Source organism: Pinus tabuliformis, chromosome 1_1 (assembly GCF_031772625.1).
Source record: "Pinus tabuliformis cultivar Carrire ecotype Pingquan chromosome 1_1, CPIR1, whole genome shotgun sequence".
Classification (NCBI taxonomy): Eukaryota; Viridiplantae; Streptophyta; class Pinopsida; order Pinales; family Pinaceae; genus Pinus; species Pinus tabuliformis.
The window spans coordinates 518,716,625-518,736,181 of NC_142297.1; the positions used below are offsets into that span (position 1 = coordinate 518,716,625).

Genomic DNA, 19,557 nt, shown 5'->3' on the forward strand with positions numbered 1-19,557 from the left:
GACTTGAAGGAAGAGCTCATCCGGATTGCCAAGAACGGACTACAACAACAGCGTTTTGGAATAAGGTAAGCCTAAACACTTGTACTTTTCATGTTGTAAAAGGTAGATTTAGAGAAAGATCACTCCATTTTGTCTTGTTTGTCGCTAGCGAGTTTATACTCCTAGGGAGGTCAGTTGTGTCAGCCCAAATGACTTTTTCCGCCATGACAAGTTCTGAAGATTCAACCTTCGTTTCCAACCAGATCCATCACATATTTTTATGACCAGATCTTTATCTTCTTCTATGAAGAAACAGGCAATATCTCTCTTTCCTGGCGATCAAGATAATCGTAGCTAATTTTTAGACTTCTTTGTATATCTGAAGGAAGTACTAAATCTGATATTTTCAGCAATTCGGCTTCCCAGTACTCTAAGTCTTTTTGATAAAGTTGCCCCACGAGCACTTCGAGAGATAACGGCAATCCATCACACGCATCCAAGAACTTTGTAACCACTTCTTCAAATCCGGCACCAGGCTGAGGCTCTTGAAAGGCATGCATGCAAAAAAGGCTTTGTGACTGTTCTCTGTCGAGCCCTGACAGCTTGTAAATGGAAGAGACTCCGTTACTTGAAAGAAAATCCCTATTGCGAGATGTAAGTAAGATTAAGCTATCAGAACTAAGGGCCTCCTTCAGAGGTGAAAACAATGCTTTTAACCGCTCGGCATCATCGATATCATCCAAAATTACGAGAGCTTTAAAACCCACGAGACGACGAGAAAGCACCGATATACCTTCAGCAATGTTACTTACTCTCAGATCCTGTGAAGTCAAACCTTGGTGGAGTTTATTCTGCAAGGTAAGCGAAGAAGTTTCGACTCTCACATCTCCCAGAAAACAAGATTGATGGTAGGCTGACCTGTTGCGGTTAAAGAACTCTAAAGCCAAGGTTGTCTTCCATACACCACCAGAACCCACAAGCCTCACAACCTTGGCCTTCCCGCCGTGTCGCTGCTGCAGCATCACTGTTTTCTCAAAATATTGTAGCTTGCCACATACAAAAACGGTTTTCTAACATTTTCTTCCACCACTTGAACTACCCCATTCACGAGCTCGTCTTCGTCGCTGGTTAATCACAACAAAACAAACCAGAAATGAGTACTAAAAGTTCTAACACGAAAAACTATAATAGACAGTGATACTAAAAGTTCTAACCGATTATACGCCTCCAGCTCCAAGCCGGTTAATGTTGAAACGTCAGACAGTGCTTTTTTCCAACCTTCAATTGTTTCTTGGCTGCATCTCATTTTCTTTACATGATTTCGGAAGGCTTTATCATAGACTCCATTGTTTGTCCCTTAGAACCCAAGAAATCTCAGGATGAAACCCAACGGGCACCAAAGAAATTTCAAGATTCGATCTATCAGTCCCCTGGTCCATTGTTGTAGCTCTGATACCACTTGTTGTAGATCTGATCCAAAAGATATATGAGAATAGAAATAACCCAAGAATAACAAGATCAAAATAGATAGAAATTCTTCTTTATTATCAAAACTCTTATGGTAGGGCAACACCATACATTCACTCCTTAAGAAAAGAGAACACTCCACAAGCCATATGCCTGTTCATACAAGAATACTTCTCTTCATATCCATATGTGGAGTCTCTAGCCTTTATATAGGCCTCATACATACAATACCATGCATCATTACCATGGTTTCCTCATACCATCAACTAATACCATGGGCCCATTACATTATTATTAACTACTTGTGGTCCCTTACATGACATGGGTTAACCACCTTATTTATTACTATGGCCCATCCCATTATTACATTATTACCTTGGGTACCTCCCTTGGTACCCCATATTATCCCCCTAGGTATATAACATTCCACCCCGCTAAGCATGTTTTGTCCCCGAAGCATGGGAAGAACACAAATAATAAGATCTACTCAAAAGAGTAGTCCACTGGTACCATGCACGTGCATCTAGCCATCCAAGAGAAAGGTGAACCCTCGATCTCGCTGGTGCCTCGCTCGCTTGAGATGGAAGTTGACCGTGGCAGCTCTTCTGTGTTGATGTGTAGTGGGTGGATCTTCTCTCCTCGCTATCCGTCATGTGACTACTTGGTTTCCATCTTGATTGTCTTGCGGGGTGATGTGGGTGATGATATGTTGAAGTTTTAACCCACGATGGCTTTTGCTTAACTTCACCCTGCTGTGGTGCCTGTTGTGGTGTCTTCTTTTTCAATATGACTTCAACCACTGAGCCCTCCTCTGATGTATCATCACCTGTAACCTTTTCTGCTTCAGCCTCTGTTTGTGTTTGATTGTCGACCATCAACTGCTCATCATCTGATGTGTCAATCCCTATAACATCTTGTGCGTCAACCTCCGTGGACTCTACCTGTTTATGGATGGAAATATCCTGTAATGTAATTTTCTTCTTTTTATACCATAGCTTCAAGAATTTCTTCTGCACATTAATATTGATAGTACCCACAGATTCCATCCAAGGATATCCCAAAACAACATCGATATTATCCATCTCTGAAGCATAAAATTCACCATGAAACACATACTTATCCATAGAAAGTTTCAAATCCTTATAGATTTGAACATCCTTATCATCATCCTGTGTATGTGCAATTTGTTTTGCTGGGACTTGCAACATTGATAAAATTACGTTTACAACTAGGATTGATATAAACAATGATCTTCTCTTTCTGAAGCAATCCATGAATCTGCAATAAGGATATACCTGTAGGAATTAACCCCTTATGTGTCTCATTCTCCTTTTTCCTAGCCCGAGACCATTTGTCCAAAAAGACTTTTTCAAATTCTGCATCTGAAATTTTGTTCAACCAGTCGTAGTCAAGTAATAATTTCCATTTTTGAGCCTCACCTCTAAAGTTAGACAGCATTTGAAACTTCCAAAAACAACCTGTTGTCCCAAATTTGGACTTGTATATTTGTATGAATTCTTCAATAGTAGGACCATCATCTTTTCCTGTAAAATATAGATCCTTGCTAGAAGCCATGAATGGTTTGGAAAAAATTCACTTACTTGGCGAAAATGTGTAATTGTCACAGTTTCGTCAATATTGCTCAGAATCCTTATTATGACCTATTTTTAGAAATGGAGCAATCATTCTGCATCTGCCCATGTGATAGAAATCCTGATCCAGGCACTAGAATTCTAGATCTGCGCTGCTACTCTCCCGCCGTCACCCAAAATTTCTGCAAAAAGTGCTGATTTTAAATCAACGATATCTCCCTCATCCGGACTCCGATTCGACTGATTTTTTTTTTGAAGTTGGGTATTTTTTCCCAAAGAATCCAGATATGCAATTAGATTTTCCAGATCTTGTACCAGGACGTCTAGATCTGCGCCGCAAAGTCGCTGCCCTGAAAATTGTCTACAACCCCACTGATTTTTAGATCAGTGATATCTCCTTCATCCGGGCTCCGATTCAGCTGATTTTTTTTTTGAATTTGGGTATTTTTTCACAAGGAATACAGATCTGCAATTGGATTTTTCAGATCTTGTTCCAGGACGTCCATATCTGATCTGCAAACTCGCCGCCCCAGAAACCCTGCAAAAATGAAAAAAAAAAAATTCTCCACTTTTGTGCCCAAGAAAGTGCTCTGATACCAATTGTTGTAGCTCTGATACCACTTGTTGTACATCTGATCCAAAAGATATATGAGAATAGAAATAACCCAAGAATAACAAGATCAAAATAGATAGAAATTCTTCTTTATTATCAAAACCCTTATGGTAGGGCAACACCATATATTCACTCCTTAAGGAAGGAGAACACTCCACAAGCCATATGCCTGTTCATACAAGAATACTTCTCTTCATATCCATATGTGGAGTCTCTAGCCTTTATATAGGCCTCATACATACAATACCATACATCATTACCATGGTTTCCTCATACCATCAACTAATACCATGGGCCCATTACATTATTATTAACTACTTGTGGTCCCTTACATGACATGGGTTAACCACCTTATTTATTACTATGGCCCATCCCATTATTACATTATTACCTTGGGTACCTCCCTTGGTACCCCATATTATCCCCCCTAGGTATATAACATCCATCCTAATCCGTAGATCAAGAAGGCTTCACATTACAAAAAAAATGGAATAATAGTATCATTTGACTCTTGCATCTTCAGGAATTTATAGATTATCTCGATTCCGCTTATCCTGGAGAGAAAATGGCTATATAAACAGATTCCTCCTATTTTAGAGAGAAAATGACTATATGAACAGAAGAGGTTGCAATAGATCTTAAAATTTCCTCTCCGTCAAGAAAGACTCTAAAGCCACGGTCACAAAGACTTTAGTAGAGATGGCTGGCTAAAGTATTCTTCACATCGGGCCCGCCGTGATTTATAAACACTTCGTAATTGGAATGGGAACTGGTGCTGGGAGATGCAGCCATAGAAGTGGAGGTAGAGGAGGGAGTGACTGTGAGATGACGAGGGAGGTTTGTTACATCGGCCATTAATTAATGGGATACAGACAAATAAGATGATAGAAGATTTAGATAGCCAGATCGAGAAGTAGAAGGTATTTCCGGTCTCCTCAATCTAAAGCGTACAACCTTCCAAACCACTACTCTGTGTTATGCCTCGGGTACAAGTCTATGGAAGGTATTTCCTGTCTCGTCTATCTAACGCGTGCAATCTTCCAAGCCTAGTTTTATGCCTCGGGTACTCGTATCGCTCTTATTTATAGATGTAGAGACTACTTAACCTGCTAAAGCCCCCAACTTTATGTAGATTTCTGATTCTCTGGATATTCCGCAATCAGGAGCCGTTGACTTTATGTATATTTCTGATTCTCTGGATATTCCGCAATCAGACGAATATGTGCTGGTCAATAATTGACTACGCGTGTAACACCTTCTTGAAGTTGGGCTCACTCAGGTTGGAATATCACAGCTGTCGTGCATTTTCATATTTCTTTTCTATGGCTTTTGTTGTGGCGTAATGCATATTTGGTAATTTTATGTCAGTTGTAAATTAGTTTAAAAAATGCAAGTCTTGAATTACACAGCTAGAATAATTTTTTTTTAAAATTAGCCTAGTTTTATTTTAATTTTGAATCTAAAATATTATTTTCTTCTTAACTGGTCTAGATTTATTTTAATTTTGGATTTATTAAGTGCTAAGAGTTATTTAATGTTATGATATGTAAGTTTTTTTTCAAAAAGGAGTTTGCAACTTAGAATTAAAACTTACAATAGTATATTAGTAGATTGAGTTTGTTGGTTGGATTGGGTTGTTGAGATATTCTCTCAACAATAATTTCTTACTTTGGAATTTGTTGGATCTCATAAGCACTATATAGTTGGGATGTATTTTGGTTTTCTAATGTAATATATGAATATTGTTTTTGTGTTTAATTTGTATACCATGTTTGCTACTCAAAAAATTTATTTGGTATCAAAGTCAGTTCTAATGTAACTCCCTCATGGGAGAGCCGGGAAGATATACAACTATGATATTTAATCCTCCTCTATATAAGTAGATTAGTATATGAGAGTGGATTGTGTATTGTTTTTGTGAAGATTTCCATGTGTGTTTTTTTTTTGTTCTATATCTAGATCTAATTTTTGTGTGTAAATTTGGAGTGTAAGCAAAAGTTCTCAGTTGAAAGTATTGAACCGTGTTGTTGTCAAAGTGTAAACCAGAAGCAAGGCAGTGTGGAAATTGCGTAGTATATATTGCTACTTACTTGTTCACTAATGACCAATCTCATCATGGAAGTGGAGAAGGACTCATTTATTGAATCTCTCAAAGGCCCAAGCAAAGCTATTTCGTGATGCAACTCACATCGTCATATCAATTTAAGTTTCAAAATCAAAGCAAGACATTCACACACATAGTGAGATGAACATGGTGCATTCATATGGGCAACCATTTGTCATGTGTATTATAGGTGGGCAATAATAAGGGGAGAATTCCTAGCATCAAATGAAATGTGTTGGAGAAGTTGCTCCATGCTGAGTGAAAGGGAATCTCATAGATAAGTTGGATGACTCGAGAATTTTAGGAGAGGATACGCCTCAGATTCACTCGGGATGTGGAAGATAGAACACATATTCTTTCCTAGATGTTGGCTTCCAAGATCGATTCAACAACAACCTCACATGGTTCATGCTCATATATCCCTGTGACTTCACCGAGATTCATGGCTTTGAGTTCAATTCCCACTAGCTGAAGAAGCCCTCTAAGGGCTTCGATTAACAGGAAAAATTAAAGACGAAAGCTCCTCGTCTTTAATGACCAAGGTCACTCTCGAGGTATCCCAGTGGATGCTGGATAGAATCAATATTTATCAACATCAACAAATTTATTTGTAAACACCACCAAATTTATCAAAGAGGAACTTCAACTAAAGGAAAATGATATAGTGGTCATTAATATGGGCATCGAGGGATGCGAACAACCCATTCTACACAGTCCAGTCAAATGATTATTTGTCGTTGATAGCGGAGACAACTTTTGGGAGGCTTCTGATCTTACCATGACATAACGACATTTCATTTTTTGCTAACACAAGATCGACCTTGAATGCATATCAGAGGAAAAGAGGTTAGCCACATGATCATGACGAAGAATTCTATATAAGAGTCAATATTGTAAATTTAGTTAATATTTGGAGTCAAATGTAATCACCAGTAGGCTATCAAGCTATGTTATCACTGAGCCACTAGGAGGGAAAGGGGTCCCATTCTTTTCGAGTGCATTTTTCTCCATAAATGAGCATAATAGCTAAGAGGGATTGGGAGAGAGCACACATAGAAGATTTGTACAATTTAGTAACCCATAGGACATAGACATTACTTCTTTATACTTGCAACCATTTTCTATAAAGAGAAAGTGAGTAGAACGACCTCACCTTCGAGCTAGGTTTCCTCCCTAAAAGGTTACATGCGTTATTTCTTGTGTCAATTATGGTTTGTGAGTTTTTATTTCACTATTTTATATTCTTTGCATAATTATAATTTGTATTCATCCACAATAAACAATAATTTATAGATCTAGAAATATAAAGAGAAATACTCTCGTAGTGTACATTTCATATTTTTAAGTATAATTTTATCAACCTTTTTGTGATGAACTATTGAGTGGAATAGCCATGGCGATTTATTGATCATACAGGTATCAGAGTATGTTTCTTTGGGTATATTGTGGATATTTATAGAGGATCTAGATCAAGTAAGCCAAAAGTGGTAATACCCTAGTCATGGATAATGAATCTGTGAATAACCCTCCTGATCATATAGAGGAGAGGTTTTTGTGGCTAGAAGCACAAGTTGCATATATAAACTGTAACGTGAAACTTATTTATGGAGGCCTTGACTAATAAGCTCGAACTATTCAAAGAAGATGGGGGTTCTACATCAGAGGTCTGATTAGAGAGGAAATAAGGAGATCAGGAAGAAACTGAGAATGAGCCCAAAAAACAACCCAAAAAGGATCAACCCAATTTGAATGTCGTGAACCATTAACAATGTCTATTCAAAATGGAAGCAAAGTTTGATATAAATTTGTATCAAGGTGAGATCAATTCTTTGAAGCTAAATCACTGCGTAAAAAATAGAAGTTTATTTCAATGTTGATCATATAGAGGAATAATAGAAGATTTCATTTGCACAACTAAAATTAGAGGGTCATTCCTTGACCTAGTGGAGAAACAACATAGATACCTTGAGGTTGGAGGGATATCCTCCGGTGACTAAGTGGGAGGATTTTAAAACCCTCATAAAGTCACAATTTTACCCTATCAGTTATGTATAAGACCAGTGGATCTGATGGCATACTTCATGAAGAAGCATGGGTAGAGTGTATAAGAGTACACCACAAAATTTAGAAATATGGCCATAATGTTGAGTATCTCCCAAAAGAACCCAAATGTAATCCTCAAGTATTTGGGGGGTCTATACAACAATCTGTGGAAGCCAATTATGTTTTTCAAGCCAGATTCATGGATGAGGCTTGCATATAGGCACAATACCTGGAGAACATAGGCTTAAAGAAAGGGAAATCAAGTGGATCAAAGAAAAAGGAACACTAGGACACTTCCAAGGAGGGGAAGAAGAAATGGAAAGAGGGAAAAGATACAAATATGGCGACCAAAACACACCAGCGCAAAGATCCAAAGAATGATGGTCATACAAAGGAAAAGTGTTGGATGCCACATCTAGAGCTTAACCCGAAGAACAAAAAGAAAGATAAGAAGAAGAAGAATCTCATGGCGACTAATTCTACAACTAGGTTGAAAGAAGCTTGGATGTGGATGAGAATATCGTTTGTACATTAATGGAAAAGGAGTTGAATTTGAATTTCCTTTAGAAACATGAGGAGAATGAAAAGGCCAGGCTCTTCCATATACACATACAAGTTAAAAAGACCTCGATTGATGCTTTGTTTGACCCTGGATTGTAGGTGAATCTCATTGTAGCAGAGATGGTTAGCGAATTTCGATTGTATGTTTGTGATCATCCAAGCACATATCCATTGGGTTGAGTAAATAATGATGCATAAATAAAGGTAACCAAAAAGTGCAAAATTAGATTTTCTATCAATGCCAACTTTATTGATGAAGTAGAACTAGATGTATTTCCCCTTGATGTATGTGGGGTGGTGTTTGGGAGTCCCTGAATGTACATGAAGGATGCAATATTCATGCAGAGAGCCAACAATATTGCTTTGTCAATGATGGAAAATAGTTCACTGTAAACCCGCACAAATGGAAGTCGAAATTTTCTTTGGTAAGTACCAATCAAGCCAAGAAACTAATCAAATCTAGCAAGAAGTATGTTTTACTATTTTTAAGAGAAATTTACTTTGTATAAGATTTAATGAGAGAAAATGCATCCTTGTAGGGGTGTACTAAGAAACAAAAATAGCAACTAGAAATGTTGTTATAGGAATATAAGGATTTGTTCCAAGAACCTAAAGGGATACCACCCAAGAAGGAAATGGATAATGAGATCTAGCTATTTCCAAACTCCCCATTTCCAAAAATTGGGTTGTATAGATAGTTTGTTATAGAAGCAAGTGATGTGAAGAAATAGTTGTCATAACTACTGGAACAAGGTTTCAACTGAGTACATCACCATGTGGGTCACCCATCGTCATTGTTACAAAGAAGGATGGGACTTGGTGAATGTGTATAGATTACATGGTGTTGATCAAAATCATTCTAAAAAACAAGTTCCCCCTGCCTAGAATAGATGATATCATGGATCAATTTTATCAAGAAAAATACCTCACCAAATGTGGAATTAAAGTGTAGATATCACTAGGTTGGAGTCAGAGAAGAAGATACCTCAAAGAACACCTTAAAAGCTAGGAAATGTTTGTATGAGTGGTTAGTCATACCATCTGGCCTATGCAATGCACTAGCAATGCTTATGAAACTAATGAATGATATTGTTACACAAAAATATCGTCATCATGATTATTTGCAGTCAGTATGGGTCTATCATTACTTGTACTGTCCTCCTAAGCAAGTCTCAGACCTCAGCTCTTCAAATCAAGCTTTGGAAATGAGAGAAAGACATTAAAAATCAATGTAACTCTGGTTCCGCACTCTCTCATGGTCGCCTGCGGTCCCGCACCTTCTGTGTACAAAAACTGCGGACCTGACCGCTCTGTCCCTAATGGTGCAGGTGCGGACCCCTGTGAAAGTCAAAAGGCACACTTTTTATCTTAAAAGACTCACTTTGGGTTAATTCTAGAGGTTTCTAGAAGGAATTTTGACGTGGATTGTTCGCTATGAGGTGGTTCATGCATCCCAAAAGAGAAGGAGCTAATCCCTTGATGACAGGAGCTATCCCTTTGAAGGAGGACCTAGTAACTTCCCTCCATTGCACTATAAATACAGGCATTGGGCTGGTTGCTGGGGAGGTTAGAAGCTGAACATTTTTGAGGGTAAATGCTGGTGAAATCAAGACTTCCTAGTTAAGCCTAAAGAGGAGAGATCACATACCTTTTTGGTTTCATTGGGGAGTGAGTGAAACTTGTCAAAGTAGAGGAGACTTCTTGCTAGACCCTGGCAGGAGCTTGTACAGTGTCAAGGCAAAGGTTGTAAGGTTCTTCTTCTTTTGAATTAATACAATCAAACTCATTTTTCTCAACAAGTATCTTATGTTATTTGTTTCATGGACTCCTTGACTTTCATGTTAAATATGTTTTATGCAATTGGCTTTTTATGTGCTATTTAATTTGTTTGCCTTGTTTGTGTTTGTAGATCCGCGAAAAGGAGCTCATTTGGATCGAAGGAGCGAGGGCATCCACAAGCTAGCGTTGGACCTAAGGTAGGCCCTAAAAACACTTGTTTGCTATTGTTTATTAAAGCATATTTAGAGAAAGATAGTGTCTGGTTGGTTTGCTTGTCATTAGGTCTTCTTTAGATTCTAGGAAGGTCTATCTTGTCCGCAAGATCGACTTATTCCGTGTGACAAAATGGCGACTCCGCTGGGGACTTGATTGTTTTCCTTGTTTATACTTTGACCTGAGAAACTTTATTTTTGTTTCTGTTTTTGGCTTGATGATTGTGGGATTGGGTGAATTTAGTTAATTTTGAGTTAGTTTTTATTTTTCATAGTTTTGGGAGAAGTACGCACCCTCTGAGTTAAGCACAGTGCGTACCTATACGTGCTTTTGCTTTGTGCACAGAGCGTGAACGCACCTGTGTAAAAAGGCTGCCTGCGTACCCTGTCAAAATTTTGAGAAATTTTAAATTTTTCTCTTTTTATCAGTTTAGAATTTGTTTATAGGTTTTAGCCATTGCCCAGACCTGCATGTACTCTGTCAAAAACTTTCCTTGGATTGATTTCGTTAGTGTTAGGGTTTTAGGTGAAATTCCTAGGAGTTTTGCTTGTTGGGTTTGTTTTTCGTTTTGGTTGTGTAGCGGCTCTGAGCTTAGAGGCTGTAGGGACTTCAGATCACCTTAGTGTCTACCAGCTTTCTTATGAGTCTGACCATGTATGAAATCTCCCCTTGTTGAGGAATCCGCTTTGTATTTTCTCATTTCAAAACTTCGAAAAGCTTGTGTTTGAGAGTTTGGATTTTCATTTTCAAAAAGAAAACGAAATTGGTTGTTCTTGATTGATTTGTGATTCTACATAAATTAGTCCTTAGCTTGCATCTAGCTGAGTAAAACATCCTTAAAAAATACTTTTAGTAGGCTTTGACTTCAAATAGGTTTTTATAGTTTATAGCCCTCAAAGTTAGTCATTTTCATTAGTTTTGAGTGTTTTATTTACAAAATATAAAAAATCTCTTTTAAAAAAAGTTTGTTTTTTGTAGTGATTGAATGCTTTGAAATGAAAAGGGAAATTTTTGTGAAATAACTAGTTGTCTCGTTTTGAGTGCTTTGAAAAGAAAAGCTCTTCTTTTAATTTGTTTAATTGAGAAAGATTTTTGTTACAAAGTATTTGCATTCTCAAACTCTTTCTTAGTTTTAGAAGTTCATCAAAGAGAAAAAGATTGTTTAGATCATCTTAGGTGCATTTTTAGTGATTTTGAGTCGAGTCTTTATACCACGAGTTTCATCTCCGCACCTTTGGACTTAAACAAAAAACCACTAAAATTAACGCTTAAAGTAAAATTCACCTAGTAACATTTTTATTTCTAGGGCTCTGGTACACCAACTTAGCTTAGGCTAGTGTCTTGGAGTAGGAGAGTAATTAACTCTCCAAGACAGTAAAAACAAACAAGTAGTTGTATCCTGTGGTAGGGAAGAAATCCAATTGTTGCATTTATGCTCTGGGAAAGCTCCTCTTAAAGGAGAAGCACGAGATCGTGTTCGAACTAGTGTGGGAATCAATCCTTCCTCATTGGGAATGATGCCAGATATTCACGTATTAAAAACGGTAAACCTCGGATTAACCATTGTCAAGGAGCCTGGGGTCACTTGTTGGTAAACCTTGGATTATGTTAAGGAGCCTTCAAGGCGATTGAGCTTGCTACTCTGCCCTTGCGTGCGTATCGAATCGTAGACTGTTACCCCAGGTGTATTTGTCTCAGTTGGTAACCTTAGTGGCCATATTCTTTAGGACTCTTCCTGAGGTGACAGTGGTGGGAAGATCCCACTGTACCTGGAGCAGACGTCGGCTAGACTCACTTGGATTTTCTGGGGGGTTCACTTCACTCGAGACAGTTAAGTGGAGGAACTTGTGCCAGTCTATTCATTAAGCAGGTTGCCGGGGTAACTGTTCCAACTGCCATTTTTGTACTGAACTCTGCGACGTTGGATTTCATCACCAACTAGTGTTTTCGGTCCGGAAAGTTACTGTTTGTGTGTGTTTGATCTCCTAAATTCTTTAGGCGTGTGATTCAAATTTGTTTGGTTCTTTAGAGACCTTAGGTGCTTTTCATTGAGATTTTACTTTGTTTGTTGGTGAAGTAGTTAAATGTCTTTAACTGTGGCTAAATTACCAAGACAGTCTCGTAGACTTCGGGGCCAGTCTCCTGAGATTATAAACATGGCTAAGTTACTGAGGAAGTCCCGTAGACTTCGGGGCCAAATATGTCAGGATAGTCGTCCATGTTTACTCAATCACCCGAATCCTTTTTGTACGGCGGTCCATCTGTTTCCTCTGGGTATCAGTCTCTTTCTGGTACTTTTTTGGGAGCATCTCCTCAACCCATTGAGCAAGGGTTATTAACTAGAAGCAATGGTAATAAACCGTTGAGCGTAGAAGACATTCTTATGATGTCAGGTTCTATTCCCAATCCTCAACCTCAAGGTGGCCAGTTACCGCCTAGGGGGCAACCTCAAGGTACACAATTTGCATCTGGGGGGCAACCTCAAGGACAATACATACCTACGGGACAGTACATTCCTCAAGGTAAACCCCAGACTCAATATGTACCCCAAGGTCAACCCCAGTATCAATTTATACCTCAAGGTCAACCCCAGTATCAGTATGTGCCTCAAGGGTATCAACCCCAAGGTCAGTACTCGAACCAAGGTTTCCAACCACCCCAAGGTCAAACATTTGTTCAAGGAACGAGAAATGTACCTTTCAATTATCAATCCTACCCTCAACCCGGTTATGGTCCTCAATATTCTCAACCAGTTATGGGTCAATACCCCGGAATGAATATAGTGTGGGATCCATCGCAAACCCAACAGGTGTTGCAGCCAAGTGTATAGTTGTCATCTCAAACTAGACAACCCTTAGTTTCTAGTACATCCCAGCAACCGATCCAGTCTAACATTCAAACTTCTGTACCTTCGGTAGTTTCTCAGCTTGGGCCTAGTACACCTCGTACTCCGCCTCAAACGACTGCTACAACTGCCGCTACATCTGTTCAATCTACCCCACCTACTTCTGGAGTATCGACAGCTCCGGTTTCTATTGTTCCTGTATCTACTCCTCAGACATCTTTACCACCGTCTGGATCTACGATTCAAACTTCGGTTCAGATGCATGTAGGACAACCTGGTTTAAGTACGGTTGTCACAAGTCAACCACAATTCACCTATCAACCGTACCAGGGACAGTACTAATTCGGTCCTGCTATCCAACAGCCAGTTTATCAGTATCAACCGTATCTTGGGTACAATTATCAACAACATCAACAACCCTAGTACGGTTCGGTTAATCCTGGTTTTCCGAGAGGATTCAATATCCCGAACGCGATTCCTATTCCTAATTATCCTGGATATCCTCCTCTTGGGGCTGGTCTCATGACCCAGAGTTTTAGGGATCCTAATCGGTAGTTACCGTTTATCCAACTTTAGACTTACCTGACTTGTCGCGCATAACAAACGATCCCATTAACTATCTTCCGTTTTGGCCGCCAATGCCAAATAAGTTGCCCAGTGACATTCCCAAGTTCGAAGGTAAATCAGGAGAGGACCCGTCGAACCATGTGATGACTTACCACCTCTGGTGTGCGTCTAACTCCATCACAGATGATTCGATCCGTCTTAGACTTTTCCAGCGCACTCTAATTGGTCTCGCGGCCAAGTGGTACATTGAGTTACCGTGAGGCACTTTTTATAATTTTAGTCAGTTAGCTACCTCGTTTTTAACTCATTTTCAGTTGACAGTCTGATATGACAATGGCACAGAATTGTTAACTTCGCTAAAACAATCGAAATCCATGTACATTTCAGATCATATTCATGAGTGGAGACGTCGACGTCGTTTAGTGAAGGTATTTATTCCGGATCAGATCTTGGCTGAGTGGTTTGTAAAATCTTTGTTGCCAAAGATCACTGAAGATGTTGCTAAAGCCGGAGTGGTTACTGAGGAGCAAGTCATTGCTCAAGGACAGTACCTTGACTTGGTCTATACTCAATCAGGTATGTTACACGAAAAATCCCCGATCTTCCCAAGTCAAATCAAATCGCTGCAGCTCCTTCGGGATCTCATGCCACTGATGGTATGATTGGCATGGTTAACACTAAAAGTAAGAAGAAGTCTTCCAAGAATTCTTCTCCTATCATAACCTTGCCTGATTCCCCAACAGGAGATTCTTCTGCAGAGATTTCCGCCGATATTCATGTTGTAGAGTCATCTACAGCCAAATCAAAATCCGGTGGGAAGAAGAAAGGAAAGAAGAAGAATAAAACAGACAAAAGTTCAAAGGAGAAACCTGAAAAGGTGGAATCCAATGACGAAAAATGCAAACCTTGTTATCCTTGTCTCATTTGTGACGATGAACATTTTACAAGAGACTGCCCTCATCGTGCAGAGGTTGCGAAGATTGTCAAGGGTTCCCAAACTCCTGATGTTTTGAAGGATCCTTTTCTGGCTCAAGACAGTAAGATGATAGGTTCATCCTCGAGTGCCAATGAAGAACCCATACTGATGATGTCCCATGTTAGGATTGCGACTCGATCGCAAGATTATGGTAGTAAGAGTCCTGTTGATGGTAAAGAAGCAGAATCTTCTCATTCTAATCCATCAACCTCAGCTCCCGGTTCCGATCCACTATAGATCGAGAAACCTAATCCAGACTTGGTAATCAAACCGCCCGCCAAGGGTATACTTCGAAAGTCAGCTTTCAATCCACATGCGAGAGCGGCTCAGAATTATAACATTGTTGAGGATTTAGCTGTTTCACCCACAACAATGTCGGCTTGGAAGTGCTGCAATCATGCCCAGCACAACGTAAATTACTTTTGTCGGCTATAGGAGCTGTTGATGTTCAGGACCCAAACCTAATAATTTTCAATCTAGAAAATAGTACATTGTGTTTGCCTCATTAAATGGCTTTCCAGATTCCAGTGATAGTCAAAAACAGGCCTATTCATCGGACTGTAATTGATGAGGGAGCCTCAATGTGTATTATGTCGATACAGTGTTGGAGATCCCTTGGTTCTCCTTCACTAAATCAATCCCCGACGATTCTAAAGGCCTTTGATGGCCATGGGTTTCATCCTTTTGGCATTCTACAAGATTTTCCTATAGGGGTTGAAGGAAAAACCGTTAGTTTAGATGTGGAGGTGGTTGATGCCCCTCTAGACTACAACCTTCTCTTGGGTCGAAGTTGGTCTTACGCTATGACAGCGGTCATTTCATCGGTCTTTCGAGTAATAAATTTTCCACATAATGGAAATATCGTAACAATAGACTAGCTCGCTTACTTTTCATCCGACCCAGCCTCTTCGGAGAGTATTCAGCATGTTGGTAAAACGACTATCCCATATAAGGATGTTGGAGTAGGATTAGTTAAAGATGTCGGTTTACTGGGAACTTTTCCTTTTCCTCCAATCAATGCATCATCTTCATTTGCAACCATTCATATGATTACATCAGACACCATTATTTATGATGATCCTTGGATCGCCCCTTCTGAATCTGAGATAGACTCAATTGGTAATTCCATGCCTTTGAGTCCATATGAAATTGCCTATGAAGCTGTGCAGTCATTTGCTGACTCGTTTTCAACCAAAAATGACTTAATGAATGTGGTCTGTGAGGAATCACTTTTCACATCAACCTCGGATTTAACTATGTTTTCTGAACTTGTTCACTCTAATGAGCAAATTCGTGAAATCCTATGTATAGATGATTTACCATGGGAAGATCTCCATCACAGATCTTCGTTTTTACCTGAGGATGATCATTTAGAAAATGATTTCTCATCAATTTTTACAACTGAATATGTCAAGGAACCTCAGAATCCAATGAAACATCCCGATTCAGAGTTAAATTTGGGAAACATCTCTCGAACTATTCCTATTGACATTTCGGTTAAGCCCAGAATTGTTGAGAACATTCATATAGGTGCCTCGTGTTCAGATAACGAAATTCAATTATATAAGGCCCTATTTCAAGAATTCGGTGACGTGTTTTCCTGGTCTTATGAGGAAATGCCAGGAATTGATCCCGCGATTGTTGTTCATGAGATCAAGACTTACCCAGACGCTAAACCCATCCGGCAAATTTTGCATCAGATTCACCCACGAAAAGTTGCTGCAATTAAAGCAGAAGTTGAAAAACTGTTGAAAGCAGGTTTCATTTATCCGATCTCGTTAACGGATTGGGTATCAAATATTGTTCCGGTTAACAAAAAGTAGGGAATAGTAAGAATATGCATCGACTATAGGAACATTAATCGAGCCTGTCCAAAGGACAATTACCCAACCCCCTATATCGATCAAATCATTGATGATTGTGCCAGCAACGAAATATTTTCCTTTATGGATGGTTTTTCTGGATACAATAAAATCAACATTCTACCTGCCGATCAACCAAAAACGGCTTTCATTTGTCCATGGGGGACATTTGCTTATTGCAAATTACCTTTTGGGCTTAAGAATGCCGGAGCAACGTTTCAAAGGGCGATGCCTTATGCGTTTCATGACATCAAGCACATTGTGCAATCGTATCTCGATGATTTGCCTGCTCATTCATTACATCGAGCTGATCACCTCGTCCATTTATGAGCAATCTTTATGAGGTGTAGGCATTATCGAATTCGGTTGAATCCACACAAATGTGTCTTCTGTATAGAAACGAGTCGATTGCTGGGATTTGTAGTTTCGAAAGCTGGCATTCGCGTTGATCCCTCGAAGGTCGAAGCTATCATCAAATTTCCTCCTCCTTCGAGTCTTCGCCAACTCCAAAGTTTGCAAGGGAAAGCAAACTTTTTACGACGATTCATTCCTAACTACGCTGAGGTTACAAAGGGTTTTACCCGGTTGTTGAAGCAAAACAATCAATTCTATTGGGACGAGATAGCTCAGAAATCTTTGGATGCACTCAAACACGCATTGACCCATGCAGCGTTGTTGCATCCTCCCAACTACAACCAGGATTACTTCTTGTATCTCGCCGCTTCTCATTCCACCATTGGAATGGTCTTAGTTCAGAAAGATGAATTCGGAATGGAACATGTCATATATTACCTTAGTCAAATGTTAAATCCAACTGAGCTAAAATACTCACATGTGGAGAAATTGGCATTGGTAGCCGTCCAAGTTGTCCAACGTTTTCGTCACTACATTCTACTACGTAAAACTACAGTCATTTCGGATTGCAACCCTATGATCTACATTTTGACCAAGAAATTGCTAGGGGGCAAGTACTCTAAATGGATCGTTATCCTGCAAGAGTTCGTCTTGGAATTTGAGAAATCTAAGTCTAAGAAATCTTTAGCTTTTGCAGAGTTAATGTGTGACTTCCCGTGTGCTGACACGGAAACTGTGGCGGAGGAGCCCATTGCAGACAAATCCTTGTTTCTAATCAACACTTTAGATCCGTGGTATTGGGATATCATCGTTTATTTCCAGACCCAATCCTTTCGGCCGGAAATTTCAAGGTCAGAACGTCGGAAAATTCGATTCCAGTCCCAACAATTCAGAATTATTGGAGATACTCTTTATCGCCGTGGGGTGGACTCTGTTTTTTGACGTTGCTTAACTCACGAGGAAGCTGAAAGGGTTCTAAATGACTGTCACTCTAGAGCGTGTGGCGATCATATGTCTGGGTATGCCATAGCCCAAAAGATATTGCGCGCTGGCTACTTCTGGCCGTCCTTATTTAAAGATTGTATTACGGCGGTCCGAAAATGCCACAACTGCCAGATTTTTGATCGTAAGATGCGCGCTCCACCTGCTCCTCTCCACCCTATAATTGCCGTTCGTCCTTTTGCCAAATGGGGTATCGATTTTATTACATGTAACCCTCACTCGGCCGGGGGGCATGCGTATATCATCCGTGCGGTAGATTATTTTACTAAGTGGGCCGAGGCGATGCCTACACTCGAGGCAGACGGCAAGACAGATGCAATTTTCGTGTTCAATCATATAATTTCTAGGTTTGGTGTCCCGCAAGCGATAATCACTGATCATGGGCGTCATTTTCGAAACGTTATGATGACTGAACTTACAGGCCAGCTTGGTTTACGTCATGATGACTGAACTTACAGGCCAGCTTGGTCTGGTTGAGTCCATCAACAAAGTTTTAGTTATCATGATCCGACGAATCATTGGGATTCATCGGTCGAATTGGCACAACATGCTATTTTCAGTGCTTTGGGCGTACCGAACTTCAGTAAAAACATCAACAGGGTTCACTCCTTTCCAACTAGTCTATGGTTTGGAAGCCGTGTTACCCATTGAATGCAAAATCCTGTCACTGAAAATGGCCATTGAGTTACTTCCAGCCACTTCCGAAGAGGAAAAGCGTTTGTTATACTTGCTTCAATTAGATGAGAATCGACGTGATGTTGCATTGGCGATCGAGACTCACGCAAAACGGATAAAAGCTCAGTATGATCGAAATGTGACCCCTCGAAATTTTTCGGAGGGAGATCTAGTCTTAGTTTATGATCAAGCTAATGATAAATTAGGCGTTGGAAAATTCGTTCCTATGTGGCATGGTCCCTATGTTGTCAAGTGAAAGCTAGCCAAAGGGGCTTATGAATTGGTAGACTTTGATGGGGACTCTTTGGGTAAACCCAGAAATGGCCTTTACTTGAAGAGGTATTATGCTTAAAAGAATGGGTATGGAGATTTTTTAGTTAGGATAGTTTTTTCTTTCTAGCTGGTGTGTTTTAGTTTAAACAGTGTGCTTAGCTTAGAGAGTGTTTTTCATCATTATTCCTGCTTATCTTGGTTTTACTCTTGATATTGCAGATGTCGATGCCTCTCCAAACATACATTGGTTTCGCTGATGGCGCTTGTCGTAATACACGGAACATCTCTTCCGCAGCTTGGGTTATCTATTCGCCCTCTGACGAGTTAGTATCTATGCATGGGGTAAGCCTCGGTCAAACAACGAACAACATTGCCGAGTACAGTGTAGTGATTGAGTTATTGTCTGAATCTATTTCATTTGGGATTCAGAGTTTGATAGTGAGGTTAGATTTTGAACTCGTTGTATTACAGCTTAATAGAGTGTATGCCATTAGAAATCTAGTGTTATTAAGATTATTTTTGAGAGTGCGTCTCTTGGAACGTGAGTTTGATTACATTGAATATCAGCATATTCCAAGGTCTTTAAATACATTAGCAGATGCAATTGCTTCTCGAATGTTAAATAGACATTTGCAATAATCATACATGTGAA

General features: G+C 39.6%; 1 protein-coding gene across 1 annotated transcript; it reads right to left on the minus strand.

Annotated features, from left to right (window-relative positions):
- Positions 1-281: 281 nt before the first annotated feature.
- Positions 282-1,001, minus strand: LOC149214065 (disease resistance protein Roq1-like). The gene has a single exon (XM_089389286.1). The coding sequence runs from the start codon at positions 999-1,001 to the stop codon at positions 282-284; it is 720 nt and encodes a 239-aa protein (XP_089245412.1).
- Between the last annotated feature and the right edge of the window lie 18,556 nt (positions 1,002-19,557).

Excerpts from the sequence above, each read along its gene's own strand:
- LOC149214065 (XM_089389286.1), bottom strand. The coding sequence starts at position 1,001 with ATGCTGCAGCAGCGACACGGCGGGAAGGCCAAGGTTGTGAGGCTTGTG.